The sequence below is a fragment of the Ictalurus furcatus genome, chromosome 2 (genome assembly GCF_023375685.1).
Source record: "Ictalurus furcatus strain D&B chromosome 2, Billie_1.0, whole genome shotgun sequence".
Lineage (NCBI taxonomy): Eukaryota > Metazoa > Chordata > Actinopteri > Siluriformes > Ictaluridae > Ictalurus > Ictalurus furcatus.
The window spans coordinates 11,138,555-11,159,584 of NC_071256.1; the positions used below are offsets into that span (position 1 = coordinate 11,138,555).

The 21,030-nt window shown below is 40.1% G+C and overlaps 2 protein-coding genes across 7 annotated transcripts in view; one reads left to right on the forward strand and one right to left on the reverse strand.

Moving 5' to 3' along the window:
* ift172 (intraflagellar transport 172) overlaps positions 1-13,118 on the reverse strand; it is a 45,068-nt gene extending 31,950 nt beyond the window's left edge. For 3 of the 5 annotated variants that reach the window (XR_008388300.1, XM_053647586.1, XM_053647576.1), the window contains exons 1-14: positions 12,982-13,118; positions 11,796-11,939; positions 7,538-7,650; positions 7,408-7,447; positions 7,253-7,318; positions 7,085-7,164; positions 6,914-7,001; positions 6,609-6,823; positions 4,743-4,866; positions 3,886-3,981; positions 3,409-3,570; positions 1,735-1,788; positions 1,421-1,524; positions 1,223-1,308 (exon numbers count right to left, since the gene is read on the reverse strand). Coding sequence is in view for 4 of the 5 variants with exons in the window: in XM_053647586.1 (XP_053503561.1) it covers positions 1,223-1,308; positions 1,421-1,524; positions 1,735-1,788; positions 3,409-3,570; positions 3,886-3,981; positions 4,743-4,866; positions 6,609-6,823; positions 6,914-7,001; positions 7,085-7,164; positions 7,253-7,318; positions 7,408-7,447; positions 7,538-7,650; positions 11,796-11,939; positions 12,982-13,020 (1,411 nt within the window). In the remaining variant the exon portion in view is untranslated. The other 2 variants (XM_053647594.1, XM_053647603.1) reach the window with 2 other exon arrangements.
* Positions 13,119-13,136: 18 nt separating this feature from the next.
* The window catches only part of cad (carbamoyl-phosphate synthetase 2, aspartate transcarbamylase, and dihydroorotase), a 40,243-nt gene continuing 32,349 nt past the window's right edge, over positions 13,137-21,030 (forward strand). Inside the window, exons 1-3 of one of the 2 annotated variants that reach the window (XM_053647557.1) lie at positions 13,137-13,310; positions 13,520-15,404; positions 15,845-17,745. In XM_053647557.1, coding sequence (XP_053503532.1) covers positions 17,652-17,745 — 94 coding nt within the window. In that variant the 5' untranslated portion in view covers positions 13,137-13,310; positions 13,520-15,404; positions 15,845-17,651. Of the gene's footprint in view, positions 13,311-13,519; positions 15,405-15,844; positions 17,746-21,030 lie in introns of those variants that run through there. The other variant, XM_053647564.1, reaches the window with a different exon arrangement.

Here is a 21,030-nt window from a genome sequence, read left to right on the forward strand (position 1 = left end):
ATGCAAACTCCGCCCTGGGTAGAGGCGGGAATCAAACCCCCAACCCCGAGAGGTGCGAAGCAAACGTGCTAAGCGGCACTGTTGACTACACTGTACACTGGTGAGTCTAACACAAATCTCACCAAATAACACTAACAAACACTGTTATATGTTAAAGAGGCATCCTTCAAAGGAGTTTGTATTCTCAATGAACTTTTCCTTATTTTGTAAAGTTTTTTTTTTTGTGAGACCCTTTCTAGGGAAACACCGTGTTGCAGAATTTTACATAGAACCTTTAAGGATTCTTCCAAAGGGACAACATAAGACTCCTTGCCAAAAAGGCAAAGCTTAGGGATTTTCTATAAAAGACAGAGAATATCAATCGGTCCGTACAGGATTTCACGAGTTTGTTTGTTTTTTGCGATTGTTGTGGCCTAAAATGCTTGCTTTTTGCTGATGCTTTTTTTTTTTTAATTTTGCGATGCAATTTGCGTTTTGTTTTTTTTTTTGCGGAAAACTACTTGAATCGGCAAAATCGCAATCGTGCGAAATTGTTTTGCACGCTCTTTCACAGTGATGTTTGTTGGTAAACGAGACCTTTTAGCTGTACTTGTGTTCAACGCACATGAATCGAAGAGGGCTTCGGTGAATCGAAGAGAGACACGTGACATGTCTCGGCCCAAATCTGCAGAAAGTCTGGGGTAATTTGGAAAAATTGCAAGCTCCTCAGAATATTGTGGAGTTTGCTTGATTACCTGTTCATTTCTGGGATCGCAAAAAAAAAAAAAAAAACGCAGAATCCAAGAGGGATTGCTAAAAATGTAAATAACCCTTCATTACAAGTAAAGAAATAAGTAAAAACACTTTCCAAACATGTTTTTAACCAGTGACAGTAACCGCAGCGCTAACATTTTCTGTCTTGCCTCTGAAGATCTAAAATAAGTGGAGTTTTGCCATTGGAAAAGTAAGTATGTACAGTACGTGTTTGTGTTAATAGGGCATCACCTGAATGATCAGAATCATGTTTACATTGTTATACTTTTATGCATTGCAGTTCTGTGGATATGCTGAAGGCTGTTTTAGTAAAGCATGTCCTTCACATGAATATACAATAGGTAATTAACATTTTAATTGACTTTATCTGGTCGCCATGATCTAATATATAATAATAGCATGCGAAAAAATGCTGAATGGATAGATAGGAACTGTGTCCTAACTGCTAGTGTCCATTGTTGGGACTCACCAATGGCTATGGTTTTGATGTCGATTAGGTAAGCCAACTTCTGGTTATTGTCCACTCCTCTCTGCCTCCTCTCATTCAGACGGACACTACACACACACACATTGTGTAAACGTAGATAGCTTTATTTACAGAAGCAGACCTGACAGTTTTAAACCAAATGGAGCGTTGGGGCATGATATCAAACACGGCTCAGTTTACCTGATAAGGTGGGGGTTCATAAATTCAGTGCGAACGGTTCCTAGGATGTCGTTCTTGCCGTACTCCACCAAGGTCAGTTCTCCTGCGTTGAATACCATGCACACCTGCTCCAAAACAGTTTGGGTGTTTATACTGTTTCACACTATATAATGATTCTTCTACACGTTACAGTTTAACCAGTTACTTGAATTTTTTTGTTTGTTAAATTGCTTATGCTGACTTGATTATATTTACAGTCCTCAAAAGCTGTAAAAAACAGCATGTACACACAAAGATAAGTTATCTCAATATTAATATAGAAATAAGAAACATACAGATTCATTTTCAAAGAAGAACTTCTCATTCCCTCCAGAGCCCTGCCACACCACCTGCAAAAAGGTTTTATCAGACAGGGTTATTCAGATCTACAATACTTTCCACTACGTTACACCTTTCCTTAACATTATACCTGATTAGATGCAAAGGTGCAGGTTCTTTATAAGTACCTAGAATGATATAGTTAGTTCGTTGTACTTTTATTGTTCAGCCTTGGCTGAAAACTGGTCTTTGGCCTTGCCATACAATCACAATACAATTAACAATACACAACATCCACGTTAACATCAAAAGCTACAAATATTCACATTTCTTACCCCTTATTCAGAAGACATATTGCATTTGGTACATAAGTTTGCTTTTGGTGTTCTATAACGACAACGAAATAGTAATAATTCAAAAACATGATTCAAGGGGTGTGTTGTATCTCTCGTTATAGCTAAAGCTTTCCTCTGAAGAGCAATTTCATATAACTGATCGACTGATTTTGCTTGGATCCTAAGATTTTACCTGCTAATCTTGTCTTCTGTTTCATTTAATTTTATTCACAAATGTAATTCTTCCGAACCACACAGTTATATTATACCCTAAAACACTCTCAATTAAACTAGTATAGACTCTTTGCAACACAACCTGGCTTACAGAAAATTCCCTCAGTTTCCTTAGAAGGAATAACCTCTGATTGGCTTTCTTACAAATAAGATCCAAATTATCAGAGAAATTCAAGACTACAGAAGGCTACAGCAGGGGGCAGCTCGTTTTCCTACAAAGCCCCCTAGTTATGTAGCAGTCTTCCAGCTTGTGTTCAGGACTCAATCTTTGTGTCTAGGTTGAAAATTTGTTTAGGCAAACTTTCTATTGTTAACTAGATCTCCTCTTAGGTAAAGGTGCAGCTCTGGGGGTTTCATGTTTTGGTATGAGTTTTGGTAAACTGGGACATTTGGATGCTGTCGCTCCATATTTCCCCCTTTCTTCTTTGTGCCTGTGTAGATGTCAGACTACAGGTATACGACATGGAGCTATCTGTTTGGGACCATTTTCAGAGCAGCAGGAATTCTGTCCTCCAAAAGATGGGGATAGCTTCCTCTCACTCTTTTTTTTTTTTGTCTTCAGTGACTGAGCTTTTTTTTTATATTAAATGGCAATACTTTTCAATCAGTGTGTTTTGGAAAACATAGATTGGCAACAGCTATGTGCTTGCTGCCTAACTTGGACACCCCCCATCCTTCTCACCTCTTGTCAATCATCCATCACACCCCTGGCTGTATCAGCACGCAAATGTTATGTCTACACCACATGCTTTCGGAAACCTGCAACAGGCTGTGTGATAGCTGTACTAGCGCAACGACATTCATGGGGAATTTGGCATGTCCCAGCTCACCCGCCCAACTTTGACCAATGTGATAAATCACGAACAGGTCAAGTGCAGACATAAGACACAGTTGTTGTTTATGTTACAGGCAGAACAATTGTTGAGCATGCTGCTGTACAAAAATATCACTCACCGTCCCGACCAATCAGACTGCTGATTTTTGTAGCGTTTAGCTCTATTTAAACTGCAGTTGGCGATTATATACATCTACCAATCATCAGTCAAGGTGTATTAAATGATTGATCGAGCTCAAAACCATTCAAAACCACGTTAGCATGAACTGTAAGAGATGGTCTCCTACCTCGCTCAGTTTATTGGAGACCAGATCTCCCAGCAGAAGGGTGTCTGAGGTGTGGGCCACCAAGTAGCGATCCCTCCCCAAGATTTTCACCTCATCAAACTCGTGGCCATAATGAGACTTGAGCACCACTCTTGTGCCTGTGGAAAGGTTCTTCACAATCACCTGCATCACAGGTAATGGAGGGGGGTGGATTGGTTAGGATCTGGCAATCATCCACTGGGAACTATAAGCAGGAAAGGCTAGAAGACCGTAGAATAGCTGCAGCACAGGAACACTGGGCTGCAATTTGAATTAACTTGAGTTTATTGTATTTGCTTTCCGAGGACATTTGTTATTACAAAATATCAAAAAAATTCTCTATTTCTTTACACTAATCACCACAACATGCATTAGAGCAGCGCTTCCATGGTAACATGTTTAATAATGAATATCAGCCCAGATTAACACTGCATTGCTTTAAGATAATAAAATTCTTACCTGGCTCAAGCCAACATAAGTCATTTCAAATTTGTTCTTGTAGATGGTCCTGCGAAGGCAGCAGTCAAACTGCTCAACTCCCCCACACAGCGTGCCCTAATGGTCAGATATAAATCCATGAAAATTCACTTGGCTTGAGACTATGGGCAGGACAATACTCTCAGCCAGTCATGAATACGCCAGTCTTCTCTAATTTCCCCTCATTAAAGTGTTCTCTTATCTTTTGGAAGTGCAGGATTGATGCTTGCTGTTTGACTAGTCCCGAGTACACACTGCACCACTTTTAAAATCTCAGAATCACAGACCCTTTCACATGACACGACTTTTAATCGCTTGCGGATGGAGGGATGTGAACACTACACAATCGCTCACAGACAAGACCTTGAAAAGATCTTGGACCTGGAGAAATCCTCAGATACTGCTTTCTCACAAAAAATAAAAAATAAAAATTAACTCGGGAGCTGCATATCAAGTGACTGACACTATTTTGTTTGGAAATGAGCAAAACAGAAGAAAAAAATATTGCAGAGGAAATATTGCTTGGGAAGATGCAGGCAACTAGAACTGTAAAGAGAACTGGAGATGTAGTTTAACAGAAACATAGCTATTTTTCTACTGTGTTTATTTTTACCACCTTGCTATACCAAAATGAAATATCTTTAAAGCTTAGTAATATCTCGGCCATCTCAATCGACCTCAATCGAGGCTTGTGTGGACAAACTGTAGGCTGTTACTGTTACCAGTGTGACTAGGGATAAAATGCATTATAATAATAAAAAAAGCTACAACGAAAGATACAGTAAAGCTCCTTAGGCAATTTGGGGTTTTTTTCTTACTAGTTTGTATCGGATACGTACCACACAGAGCCGCGAGCCATCTTTTTTCCAGGACATAGCTGTGACGGTATATAGATTTGGAATTTCTTTAGGAGCAGCTTCATCCCAAGCACTTCTTCGAGGGTTCCAGTTCAAAACCCTTAATCTGAAGGAACATAAATAAGTGGATTACGTAAATGTTGCTTAGCCTCAAAGAAGACATTGATATATACACAGTGGGGAAAATAAGTATTGAACACGTCAACATTTTTTTCAGTAAATATATTTTCAGTGAAGTTATTCACATACATCAGAATTAACTTAAGAAATCTGCAAATATAAAGAATTCACAACATTAAAGTCCATAAATAAAGTTATATGTAATAAAGTGGAATGACATAGGAAAAAAGTATTGAACACGCTAAGAAAAAGCAGTTCTCCAAGGCAAGGAACGAGCTGAAATTCATAAGTCGTTAGAAAGTAATTATACCTTCTATCTGTGCAAATTAATATCAGCTGGGTTAGTAAATTGATGGTCTATAAAAAGGCTTTTCGTTACCAAGGTGTGACACAAGAAACAACTCATGATGGGTAAAAGCAAAGAGATCAGAAAGACCTTCACAACCTTATTGCTGCAAAACATATTGATGAAATTGGAAACATGACATATTTCAAAACTTATGAATCCTCTAGTAAGGACCATTGGGGCCATTATCCACAAGTGGAAGCAACATCATTCCGTCATCAACCGTCCATGCACAGGAGCTCCTCGCAAGATTTCTGACCAGGGAGTCAGAAGAATAGTCAGAAGAGTAGCCCAAGAGCCAAGGACCACTCGGAAAGAGCTCCAGAAACACTTGGAGGAAGCAGGTGTCATCGTCACAGAGAAAACATTAGGCAATGCACTCCACTGCTCACGCTCACCCTGCAAGACTCCATTACTAAAGAAAAGGCATGTCGAAGCTCATTTAAAGTTCACTACAATTCATTTGGACAAGCCTATGAAATACTGGACAAGTGTAGTCTGGTCAGACGAGAGCAAAATTGAAGTTCGGAGGTGGAAGCATCATGGTGTGGGGCTGTTTTTCATCGCATGCTACTGGCAGACTTCATATAACTGAAGGAATGATGAATGGAGCCCTTTACCGAAAGATTCTTGAGAAGATTCTGCTGCCATCCACCAGGATGATGAAGATGAGACGTGGGTGGACCTTCCAGCAGGACAACGATCCAAAGCATACAGCAAAGGAAACTCTCAATTGGTTACAGAGAAAAAAAATCAAGGTGTTAGAATGGCCCAGTCGACTTGAATCCAATTGAACAAGATTTAAAGACAATATGTTTAGAAGAATGGGCCAAAATCACACCCGAGTTGTGCGGCCCATTAATTTCTTCATACAGGAAGCGTCTTGAAGCGGACATTACAAACAAAGGTGTCTCCACTAAGCATTAAATAAATTTCAGTTAGAGTGTTCAATACTTTTTTCCCCGTGTCATTCCACTTTATTACACATAACTTCATTTATGGACTTTAATGTTATGAATTTTTTATATGTGTGGATTTCTTGAGTTAATACTGATGTCTGGTGAAAGTTTCATGCGAATAGCCTCATAGAAAATATATTTACTGAAAAAAATGTTGATGCGTTCAATGCTTATCTCCCCGACTGTGTGTGTGTGTGTGTGTGTGTGTGTGTGTATATATATATATATATATATATATATATATATATATATATATATATATATATATACACCCAAAGTACTGATACACTTGAACATTATAATTCCAATTTTGTGCGTATATTTAATGCATAAACATAGCAAAAGATTTTTAATGGAATAATGCCCAGTGTACATATATAATATTTCCAATTTTCTCCCCCACCTTTGGAGAACCATACTGACCTATCATAACTACCCAACACTACTGACTGGCCACTGGGGCTTGTCGCTGCAACTGTGAACTCCTTCTCCAAGCGATCACGGCTGTAGTCAAATGTCTGCAGGACGTGTCCCTCCTTCCCATAGGCCACAATCTTCTTATCACACCCAGCTACAATAATGCTGTTGCTTCCCCAAGCCAGAGCATATGGTGGGCAAGGGTGAGTCAGCAATTTGCCCTGAAAATAATTTAATTACAAGTGAATGCCGGGATCAAACTAAATGTCTATTATTTACATTATTACATGTACGATCGGCGTGTATAATACCTGAGAATCCCCTGAGCCTATATCTTCAAAGAAATAGCGCACAACGGTCCCATCTGCATGGCCTGAGAGAATTCCTGTCCCAGACATGCTAACAGATCAAATATAAAACATAAGGCCAAGATAAGATTGATGTGTGGTACATTTACCATATAAATGAAAAAGAAAACTTACTTTGAGGTTAATGAAACGACATAGGATTCTGTTCCATAGATGCTAGATGATTTGTTGTTCTTTGTATTGGCCACTCGAATCTGTGTCAACATAAAAGTTGTCGTGTAACCCCAATATTCGAGAGTAAAAATAATTGAAAAGAAGATGGGCATGTGAACAGTCGCTTACTTTCCCCTCTGCTAGTCCAAAAACTATCGAATTTTCTACTGGCCATAGCAGACATGTTACCGCGCTCTGCATAATAAAGAAAGATGTTAGGTTATAATGGCTGATTATAGTACGTATTATGATCCTACATACTATGAATATCACAAATTACTTACGGTCTGCACAAATTTGTTGCATATAACTTTTTTGTCTCCCCTGTCACACAGAAACATAAGCTCAGATAACTGATTAAATGTCAGTCGACTCAGTTCTGATCTCTATCAATTTAATCATATATCTACTTACCATTCCTCTCCGATTTTGTACACAAATACTATATTGTCCGTTTGAGCTATAGCAATTTTAGTGGAATCTGGAGAAAATGCCATAGCTTTGACCATGTAGTTTTTCTTCCCATACTGAAATGAAGCAATACCATAAAAAAGTTATTATTTTTGAGCTATATGCAAGTTATATTTGAACATCACTGCATGGTCACAACCTGAAATTTCATACCACACCCACATGAGAAACACATACACACAGGTATACAGTCCCCTCCAAAAGTATTAGAATAGCAAGGTCAATTCTATTCTTTTCACAATACACTGAAGACATTTGGGTTTGACATCAAAAGATGAATACGAGATGACAGATCAGAAATTGGAACATGGCACCTTTGGTTTGAACCAACCCATTTTTCAAGTGATCCAAAACACTTAAACATGTGACTAACAGGTGCTTCTTGTTACCCAGGTATGTCCTGTCAGATTGATTGTTTAAAGAATTAATAGCTCTGAACATCTACTCTTGGTGTGAGCCCTTGGTTTCGCCTGTGAAGACTGCATTTGTTGTTAAAAAGGATAAACCAACATGAAGACCAGAGAGCTGTCTATGGGAGAAAAGCAAGCCGTTTTGAAGCGGAGTAAAGAGGGGAAAATCAATCAATCAAATGCATTGCACAAACAATGGGCATAGCCAATACAACAATTTAGAATGAAAACGAAAGAAATCACTGGTGTACTAACACTCAGACATGGAACGGGTCAGCCAAGGTAAACAAGAAGAGTTGATGACAGAAATATTGTGAGAGCTGTGAAGAAAAAACCCAAAAACAACCGTCAGTGACATCATCAACAACCTCCACAGGGCAGGGGTGAAGGTGTCACAATTCACCGTTTGAAAAAGACTTGAAGAGCAGAAATATACGGGCCTTACCCCAAGCGACAAACCATTCATCAGCAGTAAGAATCAGAAAGCCAGGTTGGAATGCATAACGAAATACAGAGATGAGCCACAAAAATTTCTGGAACCAAGATGAACCTCTACCAAAGTGATGGAAAGGCCAAAGTGTGGAGGAAGAAAGGATCTGCTCATGATCCAAACATACAAGCTAATCTGTGGAACATGGTGGAGGTAGTGTCATGGCTGCTTCTGGAACAGACTCACTAATCTTTAGTGATGATGGAACTCATGATGGTATCATCAGAATGAATTCAGAAGTTTACAGGAACATTTTGTCTGCAAATTTACAGAGAAATGCATCCAAATTAATCGGGAGGAACTTCATCATGCAGCAAGACAATGATCTGGTGTTTTTCCAACAACGAACCCAAAAAGAGACTGTTCGGATTTGGGACAAAGATGAGCTGAGGAGGGTTCAAAAACAGCTCAGAGGGGAGATAAGGAAAGGAAAAGACAGCTACAGAAAAAAGTTGGAGGAGCACCTTCAACAGAACAAAATGAGGGAGGTCTGGAGGGGACTGAAAATAATTTCACGTTAGAACAAAGACAATGGGAGGGGCCTTGAATCCGGCAACCATGACAGGGCAAATGAATTAAATCTGTTTTTTAATAGATTTGATTCAGCTCCATCTCCTCCCCCCTCCTACCAGACCTCAGACCTGTCAGCGACTCAACCTTTCACTCTTGGGCCATTAGGCACCCCCTCCTCCACCCCCAGGGCTCCAGGAATATCGGCATCATCCAACTCACACCTCAGAGCTTCTGAGATATCAGCATCACACAGCTCACACCTCTCCACTGCTCACCATCCCTCACTCGAGGTTTCACACCCCTCCCCCCATACCACTCATCACGGATCGCCAACAACTCCCCCCTGCATTGTCTCTCTGACACTCAATCAGGTGAAGAAAAAGCTAAAGAAGATCAAGGCAAGAAAGGCCCCGGGCCCGGATGGAATCAGCTCCAGACTGCTTAAAGACTGTGCAGATCGGCTCAGCGAGGTCATTCTGCACATCTTTAATCTGAGCTTGAGACTAACGTGAGTTCCAGTACTGTGGAAGACTTCCTGTGTGGTTCCAGTATCCAAAATTGCGCATCCGAGAGAGCCAAACCACTTCAGATCGGTAGCCTTAACTTCACACCTGATTAAGTACATGGAGAGGATTGTACTGCGACAGCTGCGGACCCTAGTGAGCTCGGAGCTAGACCCCCTACAGTTCGCTTACCAACCAGGCATGGGGGTTGAGGACGCCGTTATTTATCTGATGCACAGATCACTTCTACACCTGGAGAATACTGGGAGCATTGTGAGGATCATGTTTTTTTTTATTTTCCCAGTGCTTTCAATACAATTCAGCCATCACTACTTAGGAGGAAGCTTTTGGGAGCTGGAGTTGACCACCACCTGGCTGCATGGATCACCAACTATCTCACTGACAGACCACAGTATGGGAGGCTCCAGGACTGTACGTCGGATGTGGTAGTTAGCAGCACGGGAGCACCGCAGGGTACAGTGCTTGCTCCATTTCTCTTCACCCTGTACACAGCGGACTTAACACTAAAGCTGCCACATGCAGACGTTCTCTGATGATACGGTCATTGTTGGACGAGTATCAGAGGAAAACGATCAGGAATTCCGGGAGGTCATCGCTGACTTTGTCAAGTGGTGTGAATTAAACCACCTTCGCCTCAAGACAAAGGAGATGGTAGTTGACCTCCGGAGGAGGCCAACCCGGTCTACACCGGTGAGCATCCAGGGTGTTCACATCGAGAGGGTGGAGACATATAAATTCCTGGGTGTTCACCTCAACAATAAACTGGACTGGTCCACAAACACAGATGTCCTGTACAAAAAGGGCCAAAATCGTCTCCACCTGCTGAGGAGACTGAGGACTTTTGGTATGTGCAGGACCCTGCTTAAATCTTTCTATGACACTGTGCTTGCATCTGCCATCTTATATGCAATAGTTTCCTGGGGAGTTGGGAGCACAGAGAGGGACAAGAAACGTCTCAACAAACTGGTTAAGAGGGCTAGCTCTGTCCTGGTCTACCCTCTGGACAGCACAGAGGTGGTGGGGGAGAGGAGTATGTTAGCTAAGATGGCGTCTATCATGAGCAATTCCTCTCACCACCTGTATGAGACACTGGGATCCCTGTGCAGCTCCTTCAGCAGCAGACTGCGGCACCATCAGTGCAAGAAAGAGCACTACCACAGGTCCTTCATCCCTACTGCAGTCAGACTCTTTAATGCAACAATAAAAAAAAGTAGCACTGCTAGCTGTTTTTTTTTGCATCAACAACCCACACATTATCATTATTTGTTGCTCACCCCTCTATTGTTAACTGCGCAATAATCCATTTATCCATTCATGTATATAAACAAGGTCTTGCTCATCTGTATATATTCAAATTTGTATTCATCTTTACATATATTGAGGCGTCCATAGTGTACATATTACCATTATTTTTTATATTATTTTACTACTTTAATTCTTATTTTTCTATTCCTAATAGAATATATATATATTGATAGATAGATAGATAGATAGATACTTTATTTCAATTCTATTCCTATTTAATGTGTATTGTTTCCTATCTGTTTTTTGTGTAATTGAGCTGCTGTAACGAGGGAATTTCCCCAGTGTGGGATCAATAAATGTTATCTTATCTTATCTTATCTTATCTTATCCAAAACACACAGCCGACTCAACAAGGACTTCATCAGGGGGAAAAAGTGGAAGGTTTTAGACTGGTCAAATCAATCACCAGACATTAACCCAGTTGAGCAGCATTTCACCTCCTGAAGAGGAGACTGAAGAGAGAAACCTCCCCGAAACAAACAACAACTGAAAGAAGCTGCTGTAATAGCCTGGAAAAGCAATACAAACGAATAAACTAACAGTTTGGTGATGTCAGTGAGTCGCAGGCTTGATTGTTATTGCAAGCAAGGAATATGCACCAAATATTGTTATCATATACAACATAATACAAATATAATGTTATTTACGTTAATATTATATGTTCCTATACTTATGCTCACTTAAAATTGAGTGTTCTTTCACCAAAGCTGCCATGATCCAAGTTGTTTAACATATCTAGATGTAAATATCAGGAAACTTTTGATCTCAAACCCAAATGAAAACAAAAAAAAAATGACTTTGCATTTCCAATACTTTCGGAGTATTCACTTAATTAGGGAAATTGTAACGCTACAGCATACAAAGACATTCTATACAACTGTCTGCTTCGAATTTCGTATCAACCAGATACGGGTGTGTGTCCACATACTTTTGACCATGGAGTATAGTGCCTGACTTACTTTTGGGTCGGCAGGCTTTGTTGAAAACTTGTCCCTTCTCTCTCCCTGTTCATCATACAGCAAAACCACTCTATCAACCGTACAGACTGCAAACTTTCCGTTGTTTGGAGCCCATGCCATGCAGGTAACCTTTGCAGCACCATCCTGCAAAAAATAAATAAATACAAAATTTTAATAAATCTGCATGTTGCAGTTCAGTGGTTTTCAAACTGGGGGCCGCCAGGGGGCGCCTCAACAATTTGGTCAGAGCCACCAAGCCCATCCCTCTCACTAGTATGTTTTCTCTTTTTCACTCTCAGACAACCACACACACAATCAATTCTTAAAGTAATATAATGTAAAGATATAAGATGTAATTATTAATAAAAAAAAAGGGGGGATATATTCAGAAGTCTGTATTTTTAATGTGTTTTAAAGACATCTTACAAAAGGGGGGCCTCGGTCAAATGTTAATGCCATTTGTGGGGCCTTGCCCTGGAAAAGTTTGGGAACCCCTGCTGTAGTTGACTAGAACTCGTAAGTCGTAATTCCTAACCTCCAACCAGGAAAAAACAAAAGAAAACGCACCCCTCCGAATTCCTGCATAGGAACCCCACAACGCCGAGTTCAGCAAGTGACGTTATTTCAACATGGCGGCTCGCAGCATGAACAGTACACACAGCGGCACTTCTTTACCTTTAAACGAGTTACACTACAATAACTCGTTTAAAGGTAAAGAAGTCCTGCAGTGTGTGCTGTTCATGCTGCGAGCCGCCATGTTGAAATAAAATCTCATTTTATATATATATATATATATATATATATATATATATATATATATATATATATATACACAAATGTTTGTTTTGAGGGGTGAAAATATGCACCACTCATCCCAGTTAGCTGGCTAGCATGTTGCTAACAAAAAGACGAACATGTTATTATCCGACTTGGTAGCTCGAGCACACAGAGGTCGGAAATGACGTGTTAAGTCGAATGCAGAGATATGTTCCTGTGTAACTGGCTTATGAACAGTTAAACTAATCCGCTATATCTTCACTTTAACTAAGTGCCATTGTTTTAATTATTTTTTTTAAGAATAAATTTCTGCATACTCCTCAAGTCGCTCTGTTTACAGCCAGTCAGCCCCTCACGAGCGCTACCCGTAGTTATAAACCGCTGCGTTTCAGTACTTTAAACCTTTTACCTGTGGAGGAAGAAGCGTCTTCAAATGCTTCAGCTGCATAGTTTGTTGAAACGAGATGAGGCTGACATACAGACTTGGTTAAATTATGAATAAACGTGTTTTGTTTTGGTCTCAGTAGAAACCGAGCTTTCCGGAGGCACATAAGTGATGTCCAGGTTACCGTTGTCAAGGCGACAGATGACGTAACACTCAAAGGAATGCTGCTTCTTCTTCTACTACTACTTGTAATGGCGGTTGGTAAACAGCTTGTAGTGCACTACCGACACCAACTGGACTTGTAATGTATGGCAACGTGGTTACAGTGCAGAAGTGTTTGGTCTGGCCTTGATGTATGTATGTGTTTGTGTGTTTTATATGTAGGGCTGAAGAAAACCTCAAAATAACTTAAATTAAAAATATATCATTAGATTCTGTTAAACAGTTCTGTGTTTCTTAGATATTCTATCATTTCTGCTCGTGTTCTTAGCTCAGTTTCCTTTTCTCCTGTCTTTTGTATTAACTCTTTCTTTTCATTTACACGGGCTGGACTCTGTAACAGTACATGTTCTGCTGTGTCTGGTTGGACACTAAATGGACCTGCAGTGCACTAAACAGAGCTCTTTCCTCTGAGAGAGAGAGAGAGAGAGAGAGAGAGAGAGAGAGAGAGTTTGGAAGTATGGTGAAGGGAAGTTCAGGGACCCGAGGGGCAGGTTTAGGAGGCAGAGCTCCTTGATTATGAGGAGCAGGTGTGGGAGCAGACAGAGGTTGAGAGGAAGACATAAAGAAAGAGAGAGAGAGAGAGAGGGGAGGTGCCAGCTGCCCCAGATATGCTGCAAGATGATCATGTACAAGCGTCTCGTCATGTGCCAGGCATCGCAGTGGTGAAACACAGGCCAGAGGCTTGATATGCCGCTGTGGATTTACATCACCCATGTGTCCCTGAGGCTTTTGAGAAAGCTAAACAGCTGTTGCTCAGTAGCTCAGTTATGATGCCAACCAAAACCTAAAATTAGCGTGCGATGCCTGACTTTATGGAGTGGGTGCTGTGATTTCACACATTATGGACAAAGGAGATGAGCGCCCCGTAGAGTTCGCATCTCACACGCTCTCTGAGACAGAGAAAAAGTATGCTCAAATATAGCGTGACACTATAGTATGTGGGGTCGAAAAGTTTCATAAATGTATTTATGGAAGAAAATTTACACGTATAACTGACCACAAGGAGTTGCTGGTAATACTTGGACTTGGACAAAGCAGCAATACCAACCCTAGCTGCACTCAGAATGCAGAGATGGACATTAGTGCCGATGGCACCGCAATATCCTGACTACCAACTTTGGAAAAAGAATACACCGGGGAAGAGGGAAGTGTGTTTTACTTTTCTCATGTGGATGAGCTTCCTGTGTATACCAGGGATATAACACAAGCTACATGGAAAGATCCAGTGCTCCGCAAGGTGTCGAATTTCCTGGTGAATGGCTGGCCGAACTATGTTTCTGAGGAGAGTTTGAAACCTTTCTTCACAAGCAGATCATCTGATCTTCACTTGGTATCCTTCACCATCACCCTCCGTATCCTGCCTAACTTCAAAGTCTGATCTTCACAACACATGTATGTGGAAGTGTATCATGGCCACGAACAAAGGAGATTTCTGAGGACCTCAGAAAAAGAGGTGTTGATGCTCATCAGGCTGGAAAAGGTTACAAAACCATCTCTAAATAGTTTGGACTTCACCAATAGTCAATCCAGATTGTGTACAAATGGAGGAAATTCGACAAAGATCCCTCCAAGAGCAAGACGTGTAATATTCCGCGAGGTCACAATGGAATCCAGGGTAACTTCTAAAAAACTGAAGGCCTCTCTCACATTGATAATGTTAATGTTCATGAGTCCATCATCAGGAGAACACTGAACAACAATGGTGTGTATGGCAGGGTTACAAGGAAAAAACCCCTGCTCTCAAAAGAGAACACTGCTGTAGTTTGGTAAACATCACGTGGACAAGCCAGAAGGCTAATGGAAAAATCTTTTGTGGATGGATGAGACCAAAATAGACCTTTTTGGTTTAAATCAGAAGCATTATGTTTGGAAAAAGGAAAAATCTGCATTCCAGCATAAGAACGTTATTCCTTCTATGAAACATGGTGGTGGTAGTATCATGGTTTGGGCCTGTTTTGCTTCATCTAGACCAGGATGACTTGCCATCATTGATGGAACAATGAATTCTGAATTATACCAGTGAATTCCAAAAGAAAACGTCAGGACATCTGTCTGTGATCTGAATCTCAAGAGAAAGTGGGTCATGCGGCAAGACAATGACCCTAAGCCACCTGAGCCACAGCCGCTCCAATGGTCCCACATTAATACTTTTGGAACACTTTTGTATCTAAAGACATCATCCCATAGTGCTTGATGGTATCTTTGCAGCAATTCCTCCTTCAGCTGTAAGTGATCTAATACCTAAACCCGCTTTTTGGAATATTGGGTCACTCCGTGACATCTGCAGTCATTGAAATGTATATACTGTAAACCACTGAGAATAAAATTGAATTTAAAATATTATATTGTATTATATATAATTTAAAATAATAAAATATTCAATATCATGTTTAATATAAGGTGTTGCACCAGGAGATACACAAGATAATCTCAATATCATCCTAGTCCTATCTTACCTAATAAAGTAATAATTTTTTACTATTATTATTTGCTTTAATTACCATTTCCTGTAATAAAACTATGGAAATGGTTGTTCAGGATCACAACCCATTTTGGGTGAGAGGTCTTTTAAAAAGTCATTGCAATGTAACCGTTGGTGTCCGAATTAGGTACGTCCAAACAGTTTTAATATAAACACATTCACACACCTATTCAAACACTACAGACAATTTAGAGATGCCAATCAGCCTACAGCGCATGTCCTTGGACTGAGGGAGGAAACCGGAGTACCCAGAGGAAACTTCCGAAGCACGTGGAGAACATGCAAAGTCCGGGCACACAGGGCGGAAGCAGGATTCGAACCCACAACCCCAGAGGTGTGAGGCAAGTGTCCTAACCAGTGTCAACGGAGCAATAGGGCAAGCGTCAAACTACTGGACCAGTGTCCAGCACTTCAGGGAATAACAGACTGGTCTAACTCAGTTGAAAAAAACAACCGAAGCTTCCAGTTCAGTTGGGGGAGGGTGGGACATTTCTCCTAAAGGGGATCTCCTATGAGAGATAAAGGCTTAACAGCACTTTACAACTGCTCAGAAGTAATTAATAATGGTATGTTGAAGTCAATACATTCATTGAAAGTTGTGTTTTGTGTGACATTGGAAGCTCATTCATTTATTACTCTTGGTCATGGGTTTTAGTGCATTTAAAACATGCTGACTCTTTAAATATTTTGAGTTTGAATAATGTAATTTAATACCTTCTGTAATTTTTCCATAGGAGTGGAACGTAACTGAGTTAACCCTAATATTGTATATGGATGCAACCACTGGGACATTGTGGGTACTTTACTGTTTAATCAAATTCATTTAATTAAAGTATATTTGCTTGATGTATGTTCTACTTGCACTATTTCTTGTGGCACATGATATATAGTTTAAATATCATTAATAGCTCAATTTTTGCCAAAGTAATGGTGCCACCCCTGTTTCTAACCAATAAACCACCATGCCCCCAGTGTTATCTATTGACTTGTCAAATGTTTTCCATTATGTCTAGTGGTAATGTCAGTGTAAGGGTGGGAGTATGATTTAAAATTCTTTTCTTTTTTTTTCTTGAAATTTTACCCTCATGTCACAGTTTTGCTGCAGTTTTCACGGAGTGACTCAATTCCCCACACATGGGGATTAGTAACCAGTGTAATCCCGCCCATAGTTTTTTTTTTTTTTTTGATTGGCTGTTAGACTCTCCGCCTCTCTTCTAGAGGAAGAGGGGAAACACGTATTACGTCATAAATTTGCATTGGCTATAAAAAAATGGCTGCCACGAAATGGAAAAAAGTATTATTGTTATTATTATTATTATTATTATTTTGCATTTAAACCACTTTCCTGTCAGTGTATATAAATGGTGTCTCCCCCTCCCCCCAAAACTGAGTACATTTCAAATCTTGAAAGTACAGCTAAACCATTTTCAACAAGAACATCATGTCTAAATAAGGACAGCTCAGAGGAACTTCATGGTTATCCTGTCACATTCAATTACACGCTCATTTTCTTGAGCTATGTAAGTTACATATTTACTGTTTGTTATCCATTTCCTGCTTTGACGCCTCACTCCGCCCACCAGGTGTAGCCCCGCCCCCCGAGCTGCACAGTGCCGCGGTCTGACTTCTTGAGCGTGTAGTAGAGCTGTGCATGCGGATTTCGGGAAGTGAACTTGCGTTACAGCGTTGCTTTCCTTAGAAGCGTCGTAGTGGGCCAGCAGATATTCTAGGTTAAGTGTGTGTGTGTGTGTATGTATGTATGTATGTATGTATGTATGTATGTATGTATGTATGTATGTGTGAATGTGTGAGTGTGTGTGAGTGAGTGAGCGAGCAATCTCGACTGTAGCCATTACTGCTCTGAGAGTGGCTTTCACGTGGTTCCATCCTCGACTTAGAAGAAGCGTCATCACATCTCCTCGGAAAGAGAACCGGGTTTATCTCGATCAGTTTGATTCTTTTCTGCAATCAGCCTTCAGTTAGTTTAAACATGTCGACGGAAATGGCATCTCTGATCCTGGAGGACGGAACCACGTTTAAAGGCCGTCTTTTCGGTGCCAATATTTCAGTATCTGGTGAAGTTGGTAAGTCATTAGTTTAACTTACTTAGAGGAATAACATGTTAACTAAGAAGCTACTAAGGAAGCGCTTCAAACCCCAAACCTATTGTTGACCTGTTTATTTTTTTGTATCTTGAAATATATGTATGATTAAAAAGCAGCACTGTTGCTATAACAGCAGGAAAGATCTCATGTTCCACGTGTTCAGATTTCACATGAGATATTTCAAACTTGGACTGTATAGCCATGGTGCAGAACCTCCCTCACTCCTGCTTAGGGTTCCAGACAGGGCTGTTTCTAGAGTTTGATCACTACTGGGGCACAAACACACCCCCCAATTTCTTTTCTTTTTTTTCACAAAAGTACTTAAAAAAAATTCTAGAGGGTCATCCCCAACCCCCCTGACCTCCCCCCCCCCCCCCGCCCCCAGTCTTAATGTAAGACTGCTTTGGCATTTTTACTATTTCTGCGTAATTTGTTGATCTTTGTTGATTGTAGATTAAGCTCCAGGAACCCCAATTTAAAAAAAAAAAGTTGGGACGCTGTGTAAAATGTAAATAAAACCAAAATGCAATGATTTGCAAATCTCATAAACCTGTATTTTGTTCACATAGAACACAGAAAACATATCAGATGTTTAAACTGAGGAAATTCACCATTTTAAGGAAAAAATAAAGGTATTTTTTTGAATTTCATGGCGTCTCAAAAAAGTTGAGATGGGCAACAAAAGGCTGGAAAAGTAAGGGTTGGTAAAAAGAAACAGCTGGAGGTTAATTGGCAACAGGTCAGTAATATGATTGGGTATAAAAAGATTATCTTAGAGAGGCAGAGTCTCTCAGAAGTAAAGATGGGATGGAAGCATATATTGCTCTAAAACCTGTATACACCTTTCAGCACTGATGGTGCCTTTCCAGATGTGCAAGCTGCCCATTCCATAGGCACTAATGCAGCCCATACCATCAGAGATGCAGGCTTTTTAACTGAGCGCCGATGAACAGCCGGATGGTCCCTCTCCTTTTTAGTCCTCTTTAGTTTAGAGGACGCAGAGTCCATGGTTTTTGTATTTGGGGGTTAATGAAATGAGATTCTGAGGTGAAATGTAGATCATTCAAATGCAGCTGTCTGCTTCCCCTCACCTGACTGATGATGCTCTTCTCTCCTGCTGCCACCTGTTGGTGAAAATAAGTTCGTATATCCATCTGGATAAATAAAAATAAGCTAAGCAGGACTGAGTAGATCAATTTGTGAAAACAGTACAGCCAACACATTTGTAAACAAACAAAAATATAAATCCACAACTAGCATTTACGTGAGTAAACTAACTACCTAGCCCCCTAACTGAACAAATCACATCAAAAAGCTTGCACTGATGATGACTAAATCAGAATGTGGCAGAATGCCAAATTGGAGATAAGCAAGCATTTTTTTTAGCAGTTAACAAACTGTTTATATCAAACCTGTGTCAAGTAAATTAGATCTGGAAAACGGGATGTCCATACGCAAGTAAATATGAAGGTTTTTGCTTCAGCTGGCGTTCCAATCAGCCTTCATGTATTAAATAATTCAAATGATGTAACTGATAACGTGCAATGCATAATTAAAGGCTATTTTCAGACGTATCTACTGTAATATAACTCATTGTCTGATGAGGTATCAGGAAAATTTTTACTGGGGCACAGTGACATTTCACTGGGGCTCATGCCCAGTAAAAAAAAAAAAAAGGGTCTAATGCCACCCCTGGTTCCAGGTGGTCTCAGATGGATCACTATTTATTTCACTATTTATTGTGGACATGTTAACATGAGATCCTTCTACACAACAGACAAAGCCTGGGTTCCTCTGTGTTACTGAGTACTTGCTGGTGTAGTCTACTCAAACAACTACAATAAGGACACACTACGTAGCTGAGATTGACAACTGAGATGGGCAACTTTCCAGATTGAGTTGAACTCCAGTGAATCTGCCATTAGTTTAGCAGAAATATCCGCCCATTACGGTAATTATGTTAATTAGCACCGCTGAATTAAAAAGAATTGGTGAATAACTACGTCAAGCCATCCCATCTCCACTGAAAAAACCTCTCATTTAATTTTTATTGCATTTGAAATGTATTACTGCTAGTCATTTTATAGATCTCCTGAATCAACTTGCATAGTAGGGATTAATGTTGTTGATCTTTATTAAACAGTTTGCACTAGTCAAAAAATTATTTTCAACTAGTCACAATTGTTATCGCTAGCCAGAATTTCAATGTAAGGTAATTCTTACTAGCCAAAACTCAAGCAGTTAACAGCACGTCACCAATGCGTAACTTTTTCACCAGTTCTTTACACCGGCTATTCAGTTATTACAAAAGTTCCCAGCCGGAATATATCTCCAAAAACTGTACAGAACATCTGAAACCTGCCCCGAAAAGTTGAGGCATTGGAAAAGTCTTCGAGTAGGTCTACAATATCTACAGTACTTCCCACACTCCAAATTTGCAAAGTATCTTACGGCAGAAATGGTTCTGCACATAGTAGACCCACTGTCTATGTCTATGAGTAAAAATTGCATTTTACTATTAATTGCATTTGTACTAATAAAAGTAAAAAACTTACGACTTGGTATACCTGTACTATTACACCATAAATCATATGGCTTTCCATGGAATCCTGCTTCAAAGACACTTAGACTGTTAAGAGTAACGAAATGTGACTGCATTGAGACAGATAAGACATGCACACAAATTTTCACGCCAATTTTGCTCTCACAGACAATAACTGTACATAGAAATCAAAGAAATATTTTGTCTTGAGTTAAGATTGGTTGCGTTAGAATGTATAATGTGACGCACTTACCAGAGTTTTTAGTTATAAACCTATAGTATCCGAGTCATGTTGTAAACTGGATAATGAATGAGTGAATGAATGCATTCTAACACAACCAATCTTTTCTAGATACTCAAAGCACTTTACATAGTATGGGGGGGGGTCTCCTCAACCACCACTAGTGTGTAGCATTCACCTGGATAATGCGACGGCAGCCGTAGTGCACCAGAATGCCCATCACACACCAGCTATTAGTGGAGAGGAAAGAGTGATGTAGCCAATTCAGAGATGGGGCCATGATGGAGAAAAGCCAATGGGGGAATTTCGCCAGGACACCAGGGTTATACCCTGACTCTTTTACAATATTTAATGACCACAGAGAATCAGGACCTCAGTTTAACATCTCATCAGAAAGACGGTGCTGTTTTTAGAGTATAAAACTGTCTTACCGTCACTATACTTGGGCATTAGGCCCCACACAGACCACAAGGTGAGCACC